This window comes from Ictidomys tridecemlineatus, chromosome 13 (genome assembly GCF_052094955.1).
Source record: "Ictidomys tridecemlineatus isolate mIctTri1 chromosome 13, mIctTri1.hap1, whole genome shotgun sequence".
Taxonomy (NCBI): domain Eukaryota; kingdom Metazoa; phylum Chordata; class Mammalia; order Rodentia; family Sciuridae; genus Ictidomys; species Ictidomys tridecemlineatus.
In genome coordinates, this window is record NC_135489.1 from 42,961,496 (window position 1) to 42,979,236 (window position 17,741).

The 17,741-nt window shown below is 40.1% G+C and overlaps 1 protein-coding gene and 1 long non-coding RNA gene across 6 annotated transcripts in view; one reads left to right on the forward strand and one right to left on the reverse strand.

The window, feature by feature from the left end:
* Positions 1 to 9,081, forward strand: part of Chst9 (carbohydrate sulfotransferase 9) — a 244,400-nt gene extending 235,319 nt beyond the window's left edge. For 3 of the 5 annotated variants that reach the window (XM_078030216.1, XM_078030214.1, XM_040274152.2), the window contains one exon: positions 1,170 to 6,552. In XM_078030216.1, the coding sequence (XP_077886342.1) occupies positions 1,170 to 2,261 (1,092 nt within the window). In that variant the 3' untranslated portion in view covers positions 2,262 to 6,552. Of the gene's footprint in view, positions 1 to 1,166 lie in introns of all 5 variants that reach the window. The other 2 variants (XM_078030213.1, XM_078030215.1) reach the window with 2 other exon arrangements.
* A 1,344-nt stretch (positions 9,082 to 10,425) lies between these two features.
* LOC144369829 (uncharacterized) lies at positions 10,426 to 12,398 on the reverse strand. Its single transcript, XR_013429618.1, has 2 exons — positions 12,018 to 12,398; positions 10,426 to 10,690 (listed from the first exon to the last, which is right to left on the reverse strand). It is a non-coding gene; the product is annotated as an uncharacterized LOC144369829 (long non-coding RNA).
* Positions 12,399 to 17,741: the final 5,343 nt, after the last annotated feature.

Consider the following 17,741-nt stretch of genomic DNA (forward strand, 5'->3'; position numbering starts at 1 on the left):
AAAGAAACTCTCCCCACCACTTCCTCTACCTCTAGGCTGGTGGCGCATGCTTTAGCCTAACTGTGTGTCATTTGTTTGTGAAAGTTCCAATTCCATGCCAAGGACCCTGCACATTTATCTCCAGGATGGCCTTTTCCATAATCCTTTCCAACTCTAAGAGAGGTCAGGCTATTTCTGTGCTTAGAGCCTTCCAAAGGCTCCTTAGTTTACCCAGAGTAAAAGAAAAAGGCCTTACAATTTTTGTCTCTATCAGAGATGAGGATCTACCATGATGCCACCTTATAAATCCCAACTTGCAGGTCTTCCTTTACCCAGTTAATGCAAGAGTTATAGGAAGCATACAGTCAGATGAAGAGCACATGGTAAACGGGCAGACTCATCCTTCAGGCAAGAGAACTAATATCTCATTCTACTTTTTCTACTGTTTTACATAGCAGAATGTCAACTAGACTTTTCTGGATTCCTTCATTTTTCTTCACTTTGGAAAGAGGGAAGTTCTCATACATGAGTGAAATTGTATGATCTTATAACTCTAGGTCCCAAATTATTGTGATGAATCATTTCATAAAAATAAAACATTTTCCAAGAGAAAGAAATACAACATTTTCAAGTGCTTAGAAAACTGAAATGATCATCAAGATGTGATAAGTGGCCTGTTATAATTTTTAAGTTGTAACATATGACTTTGAACTATACTGGGCATTAGAGTCTCCAAAAACCAAACAAAAAAAAATCAATCAAATGTAACTATGTTTTATACCCACATTCTGATGCACTAAGTTAGTACTTGAAGATAATATGCACACTAAAATCTCAAGAATCACTGATGTACAGAAACATTAAGCTACATTTGATTGCACCATAGGCAAAATCAGGATTGAAATCCAGGGCCCCCTTCTCTCCATCCTGTAGATACTATTTTTCATTTCATTCTGTTAATCCTGTCTGTGTCCACTCCGGGTGCCATTTTTCATTTCTCATTGTTGTGTTTCAGTGAAGAAGCTTCCAACAAGATATATGTTTAGCATGCCTTGCTAAATTGTTTCTGGCAGCTTACATGAAGTTATGTGCTCTGCTCAGTCATATTTTAAAACAAACGTGATGTTTCTTATCTAGTATGCCCACACTTGTGAATGTGCTTCCAACATTTCTCCTTTCTATTTTAGCAGAACCCCAAATTTCACATGCCTGAGGATCTGAAGGAAAAAAAGGAAAATCTACTCAAGTCCCAGATACCCACTGCGATATTAACCAAGACCAGCCACACACAAGGAGAGGATCAAGCCCTGGGTAAGATTTCAGGGTCATCATCAACCAATAAGCTGATTGAAAAACATCAAGGAACTAGGACTATTTTCAAGAAGTTCAACGAGATGAACTGGCCTTTAGACATTCGGCCTTTAAACAAAAGTTTAGTTAAAGACAACAAATGGAAGAAAACTGAGGTGACACAAGAGAAACGCAGGTCTTTCCTTGGGGAGTTTTGCAAGAAATATGGCGGAGTGGGTCATCCCCAATCCCATCTCTTCCATATGGTATCCAGGATCTATGTAGAAGATAAACACAAGATCTTATATTGTGAAGTGCCAAAGGCTGGATGTTCCAATTGGAAAAGAATTCTGATGGTACTGAATGGATTGGCTTCCTCTGCATACAACATCTCCCATGATGCTGTTCACTATGGGAAGCATTTGAAAACGCTAGATAGCTTCGACTTAAAAGGGATATATACTCGTTTAAATACTTACACCAAAGCTATATTTGTTCGTGATCCCATGGAGAGATTAGTGTCAGCATTTAGGGACAAATTCGAACATCCCAATAGTTACTATCATCCAGTATTCGGAAAGGCGATTATAAAGAAATATCGACCAAATGCCTGTGAGGAAGCATTAAATAATGGATCTGGAGTCAAATTCAAAGAATTCGTCCACTATTTGCTGGATTCTCACCGTCCAGTAGGGATGGACATTCACTGGGAAAAGGTCAGCAAACTCTGCTACCCGTGTTTGATCAACTATGATTTTGTAGGGAAGTTTGAAACTTTGGAAGAAGATGCCAATTACTTTTTACAGCTGATTGGTGCTCCAAAAGAGCTGAAATTCCCAAACTTCAAGGATAGGCACTCTTCCGATGAAAGAACCAACACTCAGGTGGTGAGACAGTATTTAAAGGATCTGAGTAGAACTGAGAGACACTTAATCTATGACTTTTATTACTTGGATTATTTGATGTTTAATTACACAACTCCAGTTTTGTAGTTTGCATTTATTTTCTAAAGCTCTGTATTTACTTAATGTCACCCTCAAATCAGCCACTGTAATTTTTCTATGATTCTCTGTATGAGGGAAATTTAACTGGGTGCAGTTGTCTTGATTTAATGATGATTTTTACCAAATGGCATGATAGCAATTGGCACAAAGGTATAAGAAAATCACCTACCGAAGATATGTAAGCAACTTGCTTTAACATTTTTGGAAAATAGCTGCTTTAGCATTATGGATCACATTGTTGAAGCAATAATCTAGCCAGCTGCTGCATTAACTGAAAAACAGCCTCTTGAGATGGTAAAATAAGGGTTCTAAAATAGCATGGATGTGTATCTATATTGTGGAATTCACTGTCTGAAGTGCATGAATCTATTTTTAACAATCTGTGGCATAATCAAACCATTGGAGAGTTTTCTTACACCCTGGAAATCTTTCTATCAACTGTAATGATAAATCCATTTTGAAATGATATTTTGGGCTTGGGCATTTTCCTTTAGATATTATGTATTTATAGTATGAGAATATAGCAGAAAAATCAGATGAAACTACAGCTTTTTTATATTTAGCAGCCAATAAAAAATGCGAGACATGCTAAGATCAAAGAAATGAAAGCAACCTTTCTCTTCCAGAAAAACTTAAGAGGATTGATTCTGTTTCCTTTTGAGCCCTCCGTGAAGAGACAAAACGAACACAACTGCTAAAAATCTTCATTTCTGAAGCAGACGGCTGAGAGGTTTAAGCCTCATCAGATCTAAATGTGCTCCTAATTTCAGTTTAATTGGGCAGAGGGGAAATCGTTTCAGGATGGAATAATCATCAAAAACAAAAGTTGCCCTTCTGAATATAGACCTCTAACAATAACAAAGTTTTATAAGAATATTATTTGAATCAAAGCATCATGTGCATAACTTTATATGTGGAATACACTCTAAGAATAGCTTTTGTTTGCAGTCTAATTATTCAGCTTGGGAATGACTTTTTAAAAACTAATATACCACTTCAAAGATAGGTTATGTTCTAGAGAATAAACATAACAAGAGCCCCTAGAAATGTTTTTTAATAGGCTTATGCATAAGCAAATTAAGGTATTTTCTTTTTAAGTTTAAATATTCTATACTAACAAAGTAAAATACCATTGCATTCAAATGTTAAATCAAAGTCTTTGGAAAATAGGACCATGTGACAATGTATTTTGGAAATTTTTTCCAAAGGAACCTAAATTAAAAGACACATTTAGATGATGAGAAATGTATTTTAATTGGTCAACTATTACCCTGAATTAAGCCAAGCACATGTCAGCCAAACCTCTTTTAAATGCCATTCTGGAACATTTTCTTCTCCCTAAGCTATGACTGATTATCAGTAAATATTAAGTACTGTCTCTCAAGGAAAAATAGCATTAGGGATTAAATATTGATAGACCAAGATGGTTACAGTCGTACTTATTTCATTTTCCCCTTCCGTTTCATGGCTGTCTATTTGTCAGTGGCTCCACTCTTTACATACACCTGCCTGGGCCCATCTGTGCCTCTTAAGCAGTGAGTATACTGTAACAGGCTGAGTCATCAGAAGGATTAAATCTTCTCAACCAATGTTTTACTACTTTTCCATCCCATGCCCTTTTGCCTCTATACCATACATGAGCTGTGTTTTACTCTAAGGTAATCTAAATTATGTAAATGAAAATTTTGCTATGCTCTAGAGAATGGAGTCTTAGTATCTTAGAGACAATGTAATTATCATTTTATAGAGAAAGACAGAGAATATAAAATATCCTAAGAAATCTGAAATTTTATCCTAAACTAAACGAAGCTAGTTTTAGATGGAATCTATAATAAAGGCAATTTTCTCAAAGATATTCCTAAAACCATATAGCAAAAAAAAATAGTTTTCTTTTCATAGCTTTGGAAAGAAAAAAAGATGGGAGCAAGTGTCCTGTCCTTTTATTGGCATTTCTAATGGATTGAGGAGGGTGAGACACACACACACACACACACACACACACACACACACACACACACGATTATTCAGCTTCGATGATACAGAAGGTGTGTGGCAGGGAAAAAATGATGTACAATGCTCTCTATCAATAGCTATTCTGTACCTTTTGCTGTATAGGCTCCTCCCCTATCTGTGGTTTCACTCTCCACAGCTTCCGTTACCTGTGACCAACCATAGTCTGAAAATATTAAATGGGAAATTCCAGAAATAAGTCATTCATAAGTTTTAAAGTATGCACCACCCTTTGTAACATGATGCAACCTCTCGCCCTCCCATTCTATCTCACCTGAAACATGACTCACCCCTTTGTTCAGCGTGCCCATGCTGTATAAGCTACCTGTTCGTTAGTTACTTAGTATCATCTATTAGCAGATTGACTATCATGGTATTGCCTTGCTTGTGTTTAAGTAACCTTTATGTAGTAGCCTAGTACTACATCACCATGTCTGTATCATTCACCTCACTTCATTTCATCACACAGGCATTGTATGGTCACACATCACCACAAGAAGGGTAGTATATTGCAGTGAGATATCTGAGAGAGAGAGAGAGAGAGAGAGAGAGAGAGAGAGAGAGAGAGACCATATTTATGCAAATTTTATTGCAATATATTGTAATAATTGCCAATTTCCTATTAGTTATTATTATTACTCTCTTACTGTGTGTAATTTATGAATTAAACTTTACCACAAGTATATGTATAGGAAAAATATATAGCCTATACAGAGTTTGGTACTACTGCCCATGGTTTAAAGTACCCACTGGGGGACTTGGAACACACTTCCCATAATGAAAGGGAAGAACTCTATCCCTTTCTGACCCTTCACTGAGGCTCAGTGGAGTCTATATAACTACAGATGGTCCTTTGTTCTCTCATTCCTTAAATAAACTCTCTGAAGCTGTATGTTCATACCATTGTGCCTCCCAAAGACCAGGTGTGTTTTTGCCCCAGAAGTACAATCTGTTCAGGCACCTACTACTCTTCATTTTAGATGCTTTCTTTTCATGTTAGAACCAGAGACACCAGTCATTCTCCTGAAGTCCTTATGATTTTAAATACCTACGTCATTTATGACCCCTGCACTCTTCTGCTTTGCAAGCCAGGTCACGTCAGCCCTCATCATGTCTGCCTGCGTATAAATTCAGGTGGGGACATCACCGTTCCTTTGGACAGTTAAAGTTTCATGAATTTAGCTTCTAAAGGCAATGACCACATCCAGACTCATCTTCCAGATGTCCAATGTTCCCATTTTAACACTAACATCCTTTAAGTGTAATTATGTGTCCTCTAATTAAACCCTAAGGATCCTATTTGTTTTTATAGGCAGCAGTAACACGATGGGCAGGTCCTTCACTCTGTTTTCCCCTGTCTGGAATTGCTATTAAGGTAACAAGTTGGCAATTAAATGCAAAGCCACAGTTATTTGACCTGGGAAGCTACCTATGGATATGCATTATGGATGTGATCGCATCCAGAAACCACCACAAACTTCAAAGGACGTGTGGTGAAGAACACCCAATTTTGTATTTCCTCATATGTGTTTGGAAATATCCACTAAGCCAATGGAAACATGAGACCGTGTGCTATATTCTCTAATTTTACAGTCTATGAAACATTCTCTAGCCATTCAAGAGCTACCTGACTAAACTTTATAATCAGAAGGGAGAAATATACTTTTACATTTTATTCAGGAATAATTGCTGTTCAAAAAGTATTATCCCCTAAAACACATAGTGATTGCAGAGGGGAACATATGAGCAGATACAGAAGATTTTATTAGCGTTCCCTTTGAGATCTCCTGCTGAGTTGGTAGAATTTGGGAACAGCAGACAGCCAACACAGTAAACATCTTCATGATGTGAGATCTTACTTGGCCTCTTAGGGCATTTTCAGCCTCTAGGTCTTTATGGTACATGGAGAAGCAGAAGTTTCTTTTCTACCAGAAGTAACATCCCAAGGGGTTCCGATATTTGAAGAAAGGCTGGCCAAAGTCGTTCAATAGTAGCTCACTCACCCAAGACCTTTGGAACAAAGCTAACTTCATTTAATCCTCCCAGGATCCTACCTTCTCAATCTCAATCATAATCATGATAATAATATTCATGATCACAGCTAACATTTATTCCATATTTCTGTGCATTGGGCACTGCTTAAGTATTTTCCATACAATAATCTACCTATTCTCCATATAAGTAAGAACTTAGATGCTATTATAAGCAGCCCCCTCCCTTCACACATATAAAAAAGGGACTAAAAATGTTGTTAAGTAACTAACCAAAAGAGACAGTTAGGAAGGAGGTAGGGAGCCAGGATAAATGCAAGCAGCAAATATCACTGCCAAACTCTTTTCTTAAAATATTATAAACTTAAGTATTTACTTTTGCTTTCTCTTACCTAAATTTAAAACAGCTAAAGGTAAATATATATATATATATATAAAACGATTTTTTAATACAAATATAAATATGTGTGCATTTAGTTAGTACATTTCAAACCAGTTTATCCCTTTATTCCTGCTGACTCAAAGATTTTTGAAGAAATTAGTCTTCCCCTTGTTCTACATTTTTTAAACCACCATTGATCACGAGATGCTATATTTTTAAAAAATGAACAAAAAAGACCCTGAAAAAAAATGTAGCCTAATAAAAAGAAAATATCATTTTCACAAGAAATTCCAGATGGGAGCAGTCAAGGTCAAGAGAATACAGTTAAGAGGGAGAAGGGCCAGCCACTTTCCTCACATAAGCACTTACGTACTTCAGTAGCTACTCAAGATGGTCGCGGCTCAGCAGATGAGTCACAGTGACACATCCTGCGAGGAACTAAGCAATTGTCCATTTGCCTGAGTTCTCATCCCGCAGAACCAGTTATAGTAGTCAGATAACTGAACTGACTTAGGAAGATTGTGGAAAAGAACAGAGGAGCACGTTGACTTAAACCAAAGGAAAGCACCTTGGGAAAAGGTCAAGAGGGATAAGGGCTGAGCTAGAAAGCGAGGGGCTTCTCCCAAGCCAGCCGGACACACTGCCTGAAGAAGGCCAAGTCTGAGGAGTCGGGAGTCCTGCAGAACATCCCTCACACCATTCACTCCTCAAAGGGCCTAGTCACTGGCATCTCAGTTCTTCCCAAGGTCACAGCCTTCCATGCAAATCTCTTCAAATCCATTGAAGCCCTCGTCTTTTTCCACCTCTGAGGCTCTGCTCAGCTCTCACCCGTATTTTGGAATGTTGTCTTGTCTGTCTACTTGGACATTTGTGTCATGTTAACTCACCAAAGAATCTCAGATTATTCAGTTCTGAAACCTCATCTCTTCATGAACCATCTGATGGATCAGTGGGAAAAGTCAAAATTATTTTCTCACGTGACACACGTCAGACACTTAGGAAAAAGTGGAGACTTTGCTTCCGTGAGTGTTTTTCTTTTCTTTTTTTGCTTCATTAATTTGTTTGTTCATTTGCGATCTGTCCCTTCTTCTGTGAACATAAAATCTCTGTTGTCTCTGGAACATGTCTTAGGTCTCCCAAGGAACTGATTCCATCTGATTGGCCTTGAACTCTGTCCAACAGAGGGTGACGCAGAGAGTTACCGTAGCAAATGTTTTTGTTGCTGAAGGTTAAAGATCCTATTCTTCCTTTATATTTCTGCCTTATAACTTTCAGACATCCACAGGACCAGAGAATTTAGAGAGAAGACACCAAGCCGGGGTAACCAAAGGGGATCTTTGCCACCTACCTTTGCTATACTGACAGACACACGTAGCCTAAAGGGTTGTAGACAAAGCAATATTTTATATTTCTAAATGTATGTACTGTCTGATTATTTTTGCAAAGAATCATGAACAATCTCATGATTCCTGTCAATAGAAGAGCCATTTATTATCATGACTAAAGTAGCAGACACCAGAAAAAATACTTTACACTCATTCAATGACATGAAGAATAGTCCTAAACCTTGTCCACAAAATCTAAAAATAAAGTATTATCCCACCCACCATTTTATGAATGAAAAACCTGAATATCAGAGAGGTTTCATAACTAGTCCCAGAGCCAGAATCAAGACAAAGTCTTTCTGACTCCAAAATAGAGACCACACACTAGCAGCCCCTAGGGCCAGATGCAGACATGGATGTATTTGCTTTGGCCTACAGTGCATTTTATTTAATATTTGTTAGCTGCCAACATTTTAAAACTGGAACTTTCTCCTTAACACGATGGGATTTGTTACCCCATATCCCACATTCCCACTGGAAAACAGTTGGGCCCAGGTGAGGGGGGCTGGAGACCCCTCCATGTTCTCACTCCACCCTACCATCTCCCCTGCCTGGCCCCAGGCCCTGGCTTTCCACCCCTGCTCTGAAGTGCATGTTCTTTCACCCACCAAGCTCACAAGGGAAAAGCAGGTGCCGAACATTTCCTTGACCATGTCCGCATTGTGCCAGCAGTGATGTTATCATCTTCTGTGTGTCCTTATCCTTGCTCAGGGTGCACTTGTCCTTGGGTGCTGTATCTAGTGTATCTCCAGGCAACAGTTCATTGTTTGAAGAAGTCTCTTTGGACCAAATACAAAGATGTTGGGAGGAATCCAGTACCTTTCTTTGGCATCTTTCTGTCTTAGCCACTGGGTCCCCTTGGCAACCACATTCCTTCCCACTTCTTAGCAAAGACGAGGCATTCTCCCAAGCCCTGGGAACCTCAGGATCTAGGGACAGAGACTGGCTCCGATTACTACATCCAGGTTGTTATTTTATAGTCTTCCTTCAAAACTCTCCCCGATTCAGAGGGTGTACCCACCCTTGCTTTATTCTGAAAATGACTTGCTTTCCTGCTTTCTCATGCACACCTTCCATCTGAATTTCTGCTATTGCTGGGTGGCATCAGCATCCTTAGGGACATTCCACTGTCTTTGCTCTTCCTCCTCCCAACCACTTCAACACTTAACCGGAGAAAACAGAAACAGCCCATGTGAAGGGATAACCATGACTCTTGTGCCCCAGTTGCAGAAAACCTATGGCAAATAACATAGTACCTCATTTCATCCATTCTTTATTCCAGGTCAAAATATTGCCGAATCTTAGAAAATGGTTTTATGGAGATATTATGAATGGAATTGTATTCAAAATGCTAGTGTCTTTCAACATAAACTGACAATATTATTGACTGTAATTATCCCTGGGGAAGGAATCAGATTTAATTTATTAATGCTTCAAAAATAGTGCATGGACCACCTGTATTACAGTTAGTCTAATTTTTGTTTAAAATAGAGTCTTAGATTCCACCCAAGATATGCTAAATCAGGACAACAGTGAAACCCACTTGGAAATTTCCTCCTAAACCCCTTCCTGGAATGATTCTTCTATACAGCAAAGTTTGAGCATCACTTATGTGCATGTTTTTTTTTTTAAGTCCTGGTCAATTATAGGTGATAAAGTCAACTCTTTAAATCTTGTAACTTTGTTGAAAAATCAAAGACTCTTGGCTCAGAGGCAGGTTCACAAGTCTTGGTACCAAAGTCTTCTGTGGGATTTTGACCAGAACTGAAGCAGAAAGTTGGCGTCTGACGTCTGCCAACTGCAAGAACTAGAGCTGAAATGATGAAGTGAGTTATGGGGACAGTGCTGGGCACTGCCCAAACTTTCTGAAAGCTTTCAGACCGAAACAGGGAAATGGAAACTTTCCCCTGTTTGAAACACAAAAGACAAATGGGTACTGAAGGCAATTCTGGCAATTCAACTTCACACTGAACAAAGTGAAAAACAATATGAGTTTCTCCAATAAAAAGCAAAAAACAAAAGCAGTTTTCAAATTGACCTAAGATGAATGAAAATGGAAAATATTTGCTATTTGGTTATTAGTTTGAGAGCAAGTGCCCCAGGAAATATTTTGCAATTTAACTTAAATGGTAATGTAACTTAAATTGTACATTTTCTTGGACTTCATTAAGGAATTTGTCTCCCCTTGCCTTTCTATTAGGTTGAACCATATGACCATCAACATTTGACCAGCTTTGATGTACAAACAACAGTCCTTCCATTTGGTTCCACTAACAGTTTCAATGCTGCTCACCCAATTCCAGACACATTAGATCTTACCTGGACTGATGAAAATAAGTTCTACGTGTTTTTTAACTTTCAAAAAGTCATTCCTTTTTTCCCCCTTTTTGCTTTCTTCTTTTTTTTATTTTTAACTATAATAAAATTTACGAGTTCACTGTTGGGTAATTACCACGTCTGTGTTAGTCAGTGTTTCATTCCTATAATAAATACCTGAGATGATGAGAGGCCTACAGAGTAAAAAAGGTTTATTTGGGCTCACAGTTTTAGGAGGTTTCCATCCATGATTGGTTGGCTCCATTGCTTTGGGGCCTGTGGCAAGGCCTCCCATAGTGGCTGCAGTACATGGAACAATTGTTCATCTCATGTCTAGAATTCAAAAGAGGGAGGAGGAAAAGGGGTTCAGTGTCCCCTTCCAGGGCATGCCCCAATGAGCAGAAGACCTCATACCAGGTTCCACCTCAAAGTTCCCACCACCTCCCCAAAAGCATCAAGCTGGGAACTAACTCTTTAAATACATGAGCCTTTGGGAGACATTTAAGATCCAAACTATAACAACATCCACAGAGATTTTTCATCTTGAAAAACTGACATTACCCATTAAACCACAACTCCACTTTTTCTCCCTCCCCCCAACTCCCAGACACCACTATTCTGCTCCCTTTCTCTATGAATTGGACGACTTGAAGTACAACAAATAAGTGGAACCCTACAGCATCTGTCCTTCTGTCTAACTTATTCCACTCAGCATGATGTTCTCAAGGTTCACTCATGTTGTGGCATGTGTCAGAACGTGTCAGAAGGTCCTTCCTTTCCAAGGCTGGTTAATATTTCACCATATACAAAATTCCCCTCTTTAATCCATGCGACATCCTTTGAAAAATAAGTATTTTTCAGCATCATTCAGCTCCCTGCTACACACAGCCCCTTCACAAAACTTCTTATTGCTTGTCCTCAAGGCTCCCAAAGCCATAACTCTTTCCCAGCTTAATCATCTAGGACCTGCATCAAATCCACGGCTCTCCAGCTCAATTGAACTAGTGGATTCTCTGAACATACCTCTCGCTTTTTCCTCTATTTTCTTCATGCTCTTTGCACAGCCTGAAGTATCTATTTCTCCTCCCACTTTAAGGACCTTCTCATTCATCCTGCAATGGGATGCCACCTACCACACCCCAGTGATCTCACTCCTCTAGCTTCGCCCGCTCTGCCTGGGACATCTCTTCCATTCTCCTTACCTTCACTCCACTTGGTGTTAGCCAAACCCATAGACCTCTACTAATGGAAGTGATTAGACGGATGGCTTCCAGATCTCTCTTTCCAGCCACATGTCTGTGGAGAACGTTGACCCAGATTTCCAATTTCCTGCTCCACTTCAATGTCCCCTGGGCCCTTCTAACTCCACATGACCAAAACTGACCTTGTAATCTAACCCCCAAACCTGCTGTGTCCATGCTTATTTTATCATATCAAAAATGAGGATAGCAATACCTACCTCATAAAGAGGCTATAGGAAATGCATGCAAACTGAGAGCCATTTTTATGATCCAAGTGTAGCCTCTGCATATTTCTATCTTTGCTCTTATAGAATTCTAAATGTTTTACATGTGTCTTGCGCCTTCAGTGGACTTAATTTCTTGAAGTCAAATCTGTGATCGTGGGGCTGGGGATGTGGCTCAAGCGGTAGCGCGCTCACCTGGCGTGCGTGCGGCCCGGGTTCGATCCTCAGCACCACATACCAACAAAGATGTTGTGTCCGCCGAGAACTAAGAAAAAATAAATAAATATTAAAAAAAATTCTCTCTCTCTATCCCCCTCTCTCTCTCACTCTCTCTAAAAAAAAAAAAAAAAAAAAAAAAATCTGTGATCGTGCATTATGGTAATGCCAGAGAAGACTCTTGTTAAGTTTTTGTTGAAGAATTGGATTCCGAACAAATCCTTATGCTTGTCTCTGTGACATAGTACAGTGTCCTTCCTAAGGCTCTTTATAACTTGTATTACAAGAATACAAAAATGCCTCTTATGTTTTTGGTTAGATTCTAAAGTTACTTGCAGTCAGGAACTTTGCCTTAATAAACGAACATCTAACCGAATTTGAGACTTTCAAGTGTTGATCCTTTTAATAAGATAATAATTTAAAATAATATAGCCAAACATAAAAACAAATAAACTAAAAATCCATTACTTCATTTATCTGTGGTCCCTCTCTTTGCATTGGTTCATATCTTGACCCTGCTATCTTTTTTATCTTCTCCAATAAGATATGCTTTTCCCTACCTTGGGGCCTTCCTGTGAGCTCTTCCCAGAACCTAAAACTCTATCAGCCAATCTAATATCTCATAGATGTTTGAAAAACAAAACCTTTCTCGATCCCAAACCAGGCTAAGTCATTCACAGATACTTTTCCAAAATTATACATTGCTGCTGGAAAATGGGAAAGATTTCTGTGTCCGAGAGAACCACATTTCTTGCTTTTCCTCTGCACCAAGTGTTCAGTCAATACTCAGCAAGTTATGTTGACTGATTGAGTGAACAGAACTCCAAGTTTCTTCTTCCTCTTTCATAAGACATTGGCAAATACCACACTAAAAAGGATTACATGGGCATTATTCCACCCGAATTTATTTAAGACTAGATTCTTAAAGGCTGCACTACAGGTAACAGAGATTTGTTCTATAGCAGAAAAGACTGGAGAAAAAATTTTAAATTACCTCTGTGTTCACCGAAAGCATTAACTGGTCTAATTTAACTTAGGAATAGTGTGGTGTTGGATCTTTTCCAAAAATGGAAACGGTCAAGGGAAGGGCCTAAGAACAGCTCTCTTAATTCACACTGTTCGTCAGTGTTCCACCTAGATCCAAAGCTACATCTTGCTGAACTCCTGGTAGCCGTATCCATTTCTGGTATTAAGTTCACAGAACAAGCCTCAGTCATGCTTTCTGTAGCCTTCTGGGTATTTCTTGCCTGTAGTGGTTTTACCGTGTCTCTTTGCCTGTATAAGGGGCTGAGCCTCAATACACTCCTCCCCACCAAACTTAATAAGTCTCCACGTGACCAGGACTTGGTACTGATTGCATTAGCCAAACCCATAGACCTCTACTAAGGGAAGTGATTTTTATGAAATCTATAGCTTCCGTTTATTTATTCCATCAACCACTTGGCAAACATAATAACATACTTCATCTGCATATTTCTGTGTTTTCCCCCTCCCCATCCACTCTCATAGGTGGACCTTCCCTAGGGGCCCTACACAAGGTAGCTTTGGGAGAAGAGACAGAACATTGGTTCACATGCTCCCTTGGTCATGAGCACCTGTTTGGTTGTCGGGGACCTCTGTGCACAGTGAACCGGGAAGGCATCACCCACAGCATGAGACTGTCTTGACAGCCGCCAGGACAGATTCTCAGGAGTCACTCCTGCACACTTCCCAGTATTGCCCTACCTGATGTGTCTGTCCTGGCTGGCTGGCTGGCTCTCTGATTCATTTCTCATCCTTCCTTGCCTGCATCAAAGGACAATTGTAGGCTGGATTTCCCAGGCCAGAGTGGCCTATTTCCAACTCAAGGTACACTGTCAACACCAGAAAGCCTTCCTGCAGTTTTCAAGTAACTCTCAATTCTGAAACAGCAGGGAAATTGTGCATGAAAATCAGACCCAAGGTCAAACTATAAGTCTGACTGAGTAGAATGCATAGCCCTGATAGCTCCTCCGTGCCAGGTCAAGTCCAAAATCAAAAGAAAATAGGACAATGATACCCGAGAAAGGGGTTCTTAGGATGACAGTCTGATAATCTTGAATATGCAGCCTAGCAGAAGCAGCCCTATTCCACTTGCCAGAGAAGAGCAAAGTCACCTTCCATAGAGACCACAAAAAAACATACCTGAGTCAGGTAATTTATAAGGCAATGTTTTGCTTTTCTCAAAATTTTGGTACAGGTTGATAACCAATATCAGCACAGCCCAAAGAAGCAAATTCTGAGATAAAGTAGCTTGCAAGTCAAATGCATAATAGGACATCATCAATATATATCAGCAGGAAATGGTATACATGGAAAAGAAAATTTTCAAGGTGTTGGAAGAAGATGAATGTGAAGTAGAATAAGACATGATTTGTTGATACGGTGCTACTTACACATGCTTGGGAGTCACATCTGGCAAGGACGATGAGAGCTAATCCTGCTAGTTAGTTGGGTTATTTATTTAAATCTTGGATATGTTGGTGACCTACAGAAAATGAAGTAGAGATGCCAAAACATTTTTTGGCTTAGTACTGAGAAAGGAGTCAGTAGTATCAGGATATGCAGATATGAAGAGTTACAATATAAAACCCTGGAACCTATCATGCTCTGATAACCAGAATGGGCCACAGAACACTGTTCTCTAAGGCAATATGGAATGCACTCTGGAGTGGACACCATCATTTTCTAGCTCAGTGGGTTTTTTTATTTTTTCCTGGAAGGAAGAATTCACAATTAGAAAAGCTAGAGCAGGGTTCTACAATATTACTAGAGATGATGGGATTCTAAAATAGTAAGGCCAGATGTGCACTTGGCTTTCTGTGGCAAGGTGGATGCACCATCAGAGGAAATGGCTGGAGTTGACCTAGTGAGAGGATTCGACCTGCAGGTATCCATAGCAATGGCTAACAGATCATTTGTATCTCTGAGTGAGATAACTGGCCAATTGACCAAGGTGTTGCTTTATTTGTGAAAGAGAGCACATGGTGACATCATTTGCCTCGCTGGGAGATCATAGATGTTCATGCAACAGTGCCCCTGACTTAAGTGGGTTCACAAGACAAAGCCCCTTTGTTGAAGAGAAGATGGTATCTCCTTGAGCAAGGACCCTGTACAACTACTCCAGGAATATATTGTATGTATTTCCCCAATCGTCTCATAAAGAAGCTTGGTAGTGTTAGGGTCTGTAAACAAGTCAAGATGGCGCCTGGCATTTTGCAGAGGGAGTGGTTTGTGAAGTAAGGCCAGTGAGCCATTAAGTGTGGAGATTCCTTATTGGTTGACTGCTGTATCTAGTTAATGTTAATTAAGATAAGCTGTGTGGAATGTATATATACCCCTCCGGTCCTACAATCAACGGCTCCCACTCCTGCTGTGTCAATGTACACAAGTTGTTTGTCACCCCCCGGTTATTTTGCTGCAACTGGACTGCGGCAGGTAGCATTTGTTAGAGTAGCTGTACAGTGCCAAAATACCCAGTTCTATCTGTACGATATAGAGTCTGAACTGACACTCATACCTGAGAACCCAAAATGTCCTCTTGATCCTCCAGTTGGGGTGAAGACTGGTGGAAACCTGTTCCTCACACCTGTTCCTCAGAGAGTTCAGAGGGTCCACAGGCTTACCCTGTGATGCTGTCCTCTATCTTTGAGTTTATAATTGGGATAGAAATTCTGAGAAGGGCCAGAGTCATCACATTGGTCCTGATAATTGTGGTGTCAGGGTCATTAGGATAGAACAAAATGAGTAGAATCCCCTGAAACTGCTTCTACCTCCAACAAAATGCTAAATCAGAAGCAATAGCACCAGCACAGAGAAGCTTTGGATTAATCCTCAACGACCAACTCAATGACTTCAACGGCGTAAGGGCTCCTCATCCTACCCCTATTCAAGGACCACCGCGATCTGCACCAAGTGACAGACATGGTGTCCTTGGACAGCAATTCAGCACAGCCTCTGACATCTGGTTTGTGGGTTTTGATCTGGCGAAAGCATTCTTCTTCTTCTATAGGAAAGATCAAACACAGATCACCTTCACACAGCAGAAAGAGAATATGCGCTGTCTTGCTCCAGGGCTATGTAAATTCTGCTGCTCTTTGTTGCAGCACGGTCCGTGGGGACCCTGATTATTTTGACAGTCTGAAAGTCATCACATTGGCTCACTACATTGATAACATCGTGTTAATCTGCCCTGGAGAACAGGAAATGGCAAGTTCTGCAGATAGCCTAGGAAGACACAGTGTGCGGCAGAATTAGAGGGAAACCCATGAAAATTTAGGAAATCTGTCACATCAGTGAAGGTTTGGGGGTGGACTAATTTATAGTTTGGATATAAGATGTTCCCCCAAACTCCTGTTAATTCGGGAATGTTTAAGGATGAAATGAGTAGGTTTTGGAAGCTGTCACCTAGTCAGTCCGTCCTAGTTTGAATGAACTTGGTGGTAAGTTCTTTGTAGACAACAAGTACTGCCCTTAGGAGTCGGCAGATGGGGCATGGCTGGAGGAAGTGGGTCACTGGGGGCATACCCCAGAAGGATGTGACCCATCTCTCTTCCCTTCCATCTCTGTCTGCTTCCTTGATGCCATAAGAGGAGCAGTTTCCCTCTGTGATATCCTCCCACCCTGATGTTCTGCCTCATCTTGAGTCCAGAGCAATGCAGTTCAACCGACTATGAACTGAGACCTCTGAAACCATGAGCCCCAAAGAAACTTTCCCTCCTCTAAGTTGTTCTTATCAGGTATTTTGGTCAGAATGATGCAAAAACTAAGTGATAATATGGAAGATTTGCAACATTACCGTAAATGCTGAGTTGCTGTTCCTCACGTCTGTTACAACTAAGAATAAGAAAGAGACTCAGTTCTAGGAGAACCTCTTTGAATTTTGTAGACAACAAGTACTGCACTCAGGAGTACTGGTCTAACCTGTGTTAACTCAAAAGGCTTCTAGTTCATTTGGAACTCAAAGAGTGTTCTGCTTCAAGTCCAAGTCAAGTCAGCTTTCCATCACTGACAAAATACCTAAGATAATCAACTTTTAAAGATGAAAAGCTCATGTATAACTAAAAAGAACAAATAAATTTTTTTAAAGGGAAAAATTTATTTTGGCTCACATCTTTGGAGTTTTCTGTCCACAACTGGTTGACCCATCACTTTGGGACATGCATAGAGGCCATACAAGGTAAGAGTAAATGGTAGAACAAGCTGCTTACCATCTCATTGCCACTGGGAAGCAAACGAGAGAGGGGAAGGGACCAGTGTCCCAATAACTCCTTCAAAGGCATATCCCCGATGGCCTGACTTACTCCCACTAGGCTATACCACCACTTCCCAAATCTCCACAGGCTGATGACTGGGCCTTGAACATAGAGCCTTTGGGACAGGGGACATTTATGCAGCCACATTGCCCAGCGTGTGTGGTGTATGTGAGGATGCTGTGTAGAATTCCTGAAAAATCCCAAGGGGAGAGCACACATTTCTTGAGTTCTAGAACCAAGCCATGCCTTCTGAAGTATAGGGCCACTCTCTACTTGAAAAGCATTCATTGGTATCTAATAAAAAATTTTGCCTGATCAGAGGATTTTTAGTGCCTCTATGACTGTAGCTTTCCATTAAAAAGTGAGTATTAACCACCAAATCCTAAGATCAGATGTGCACAGCCGTGATCCATTTTATACAACTGAAATA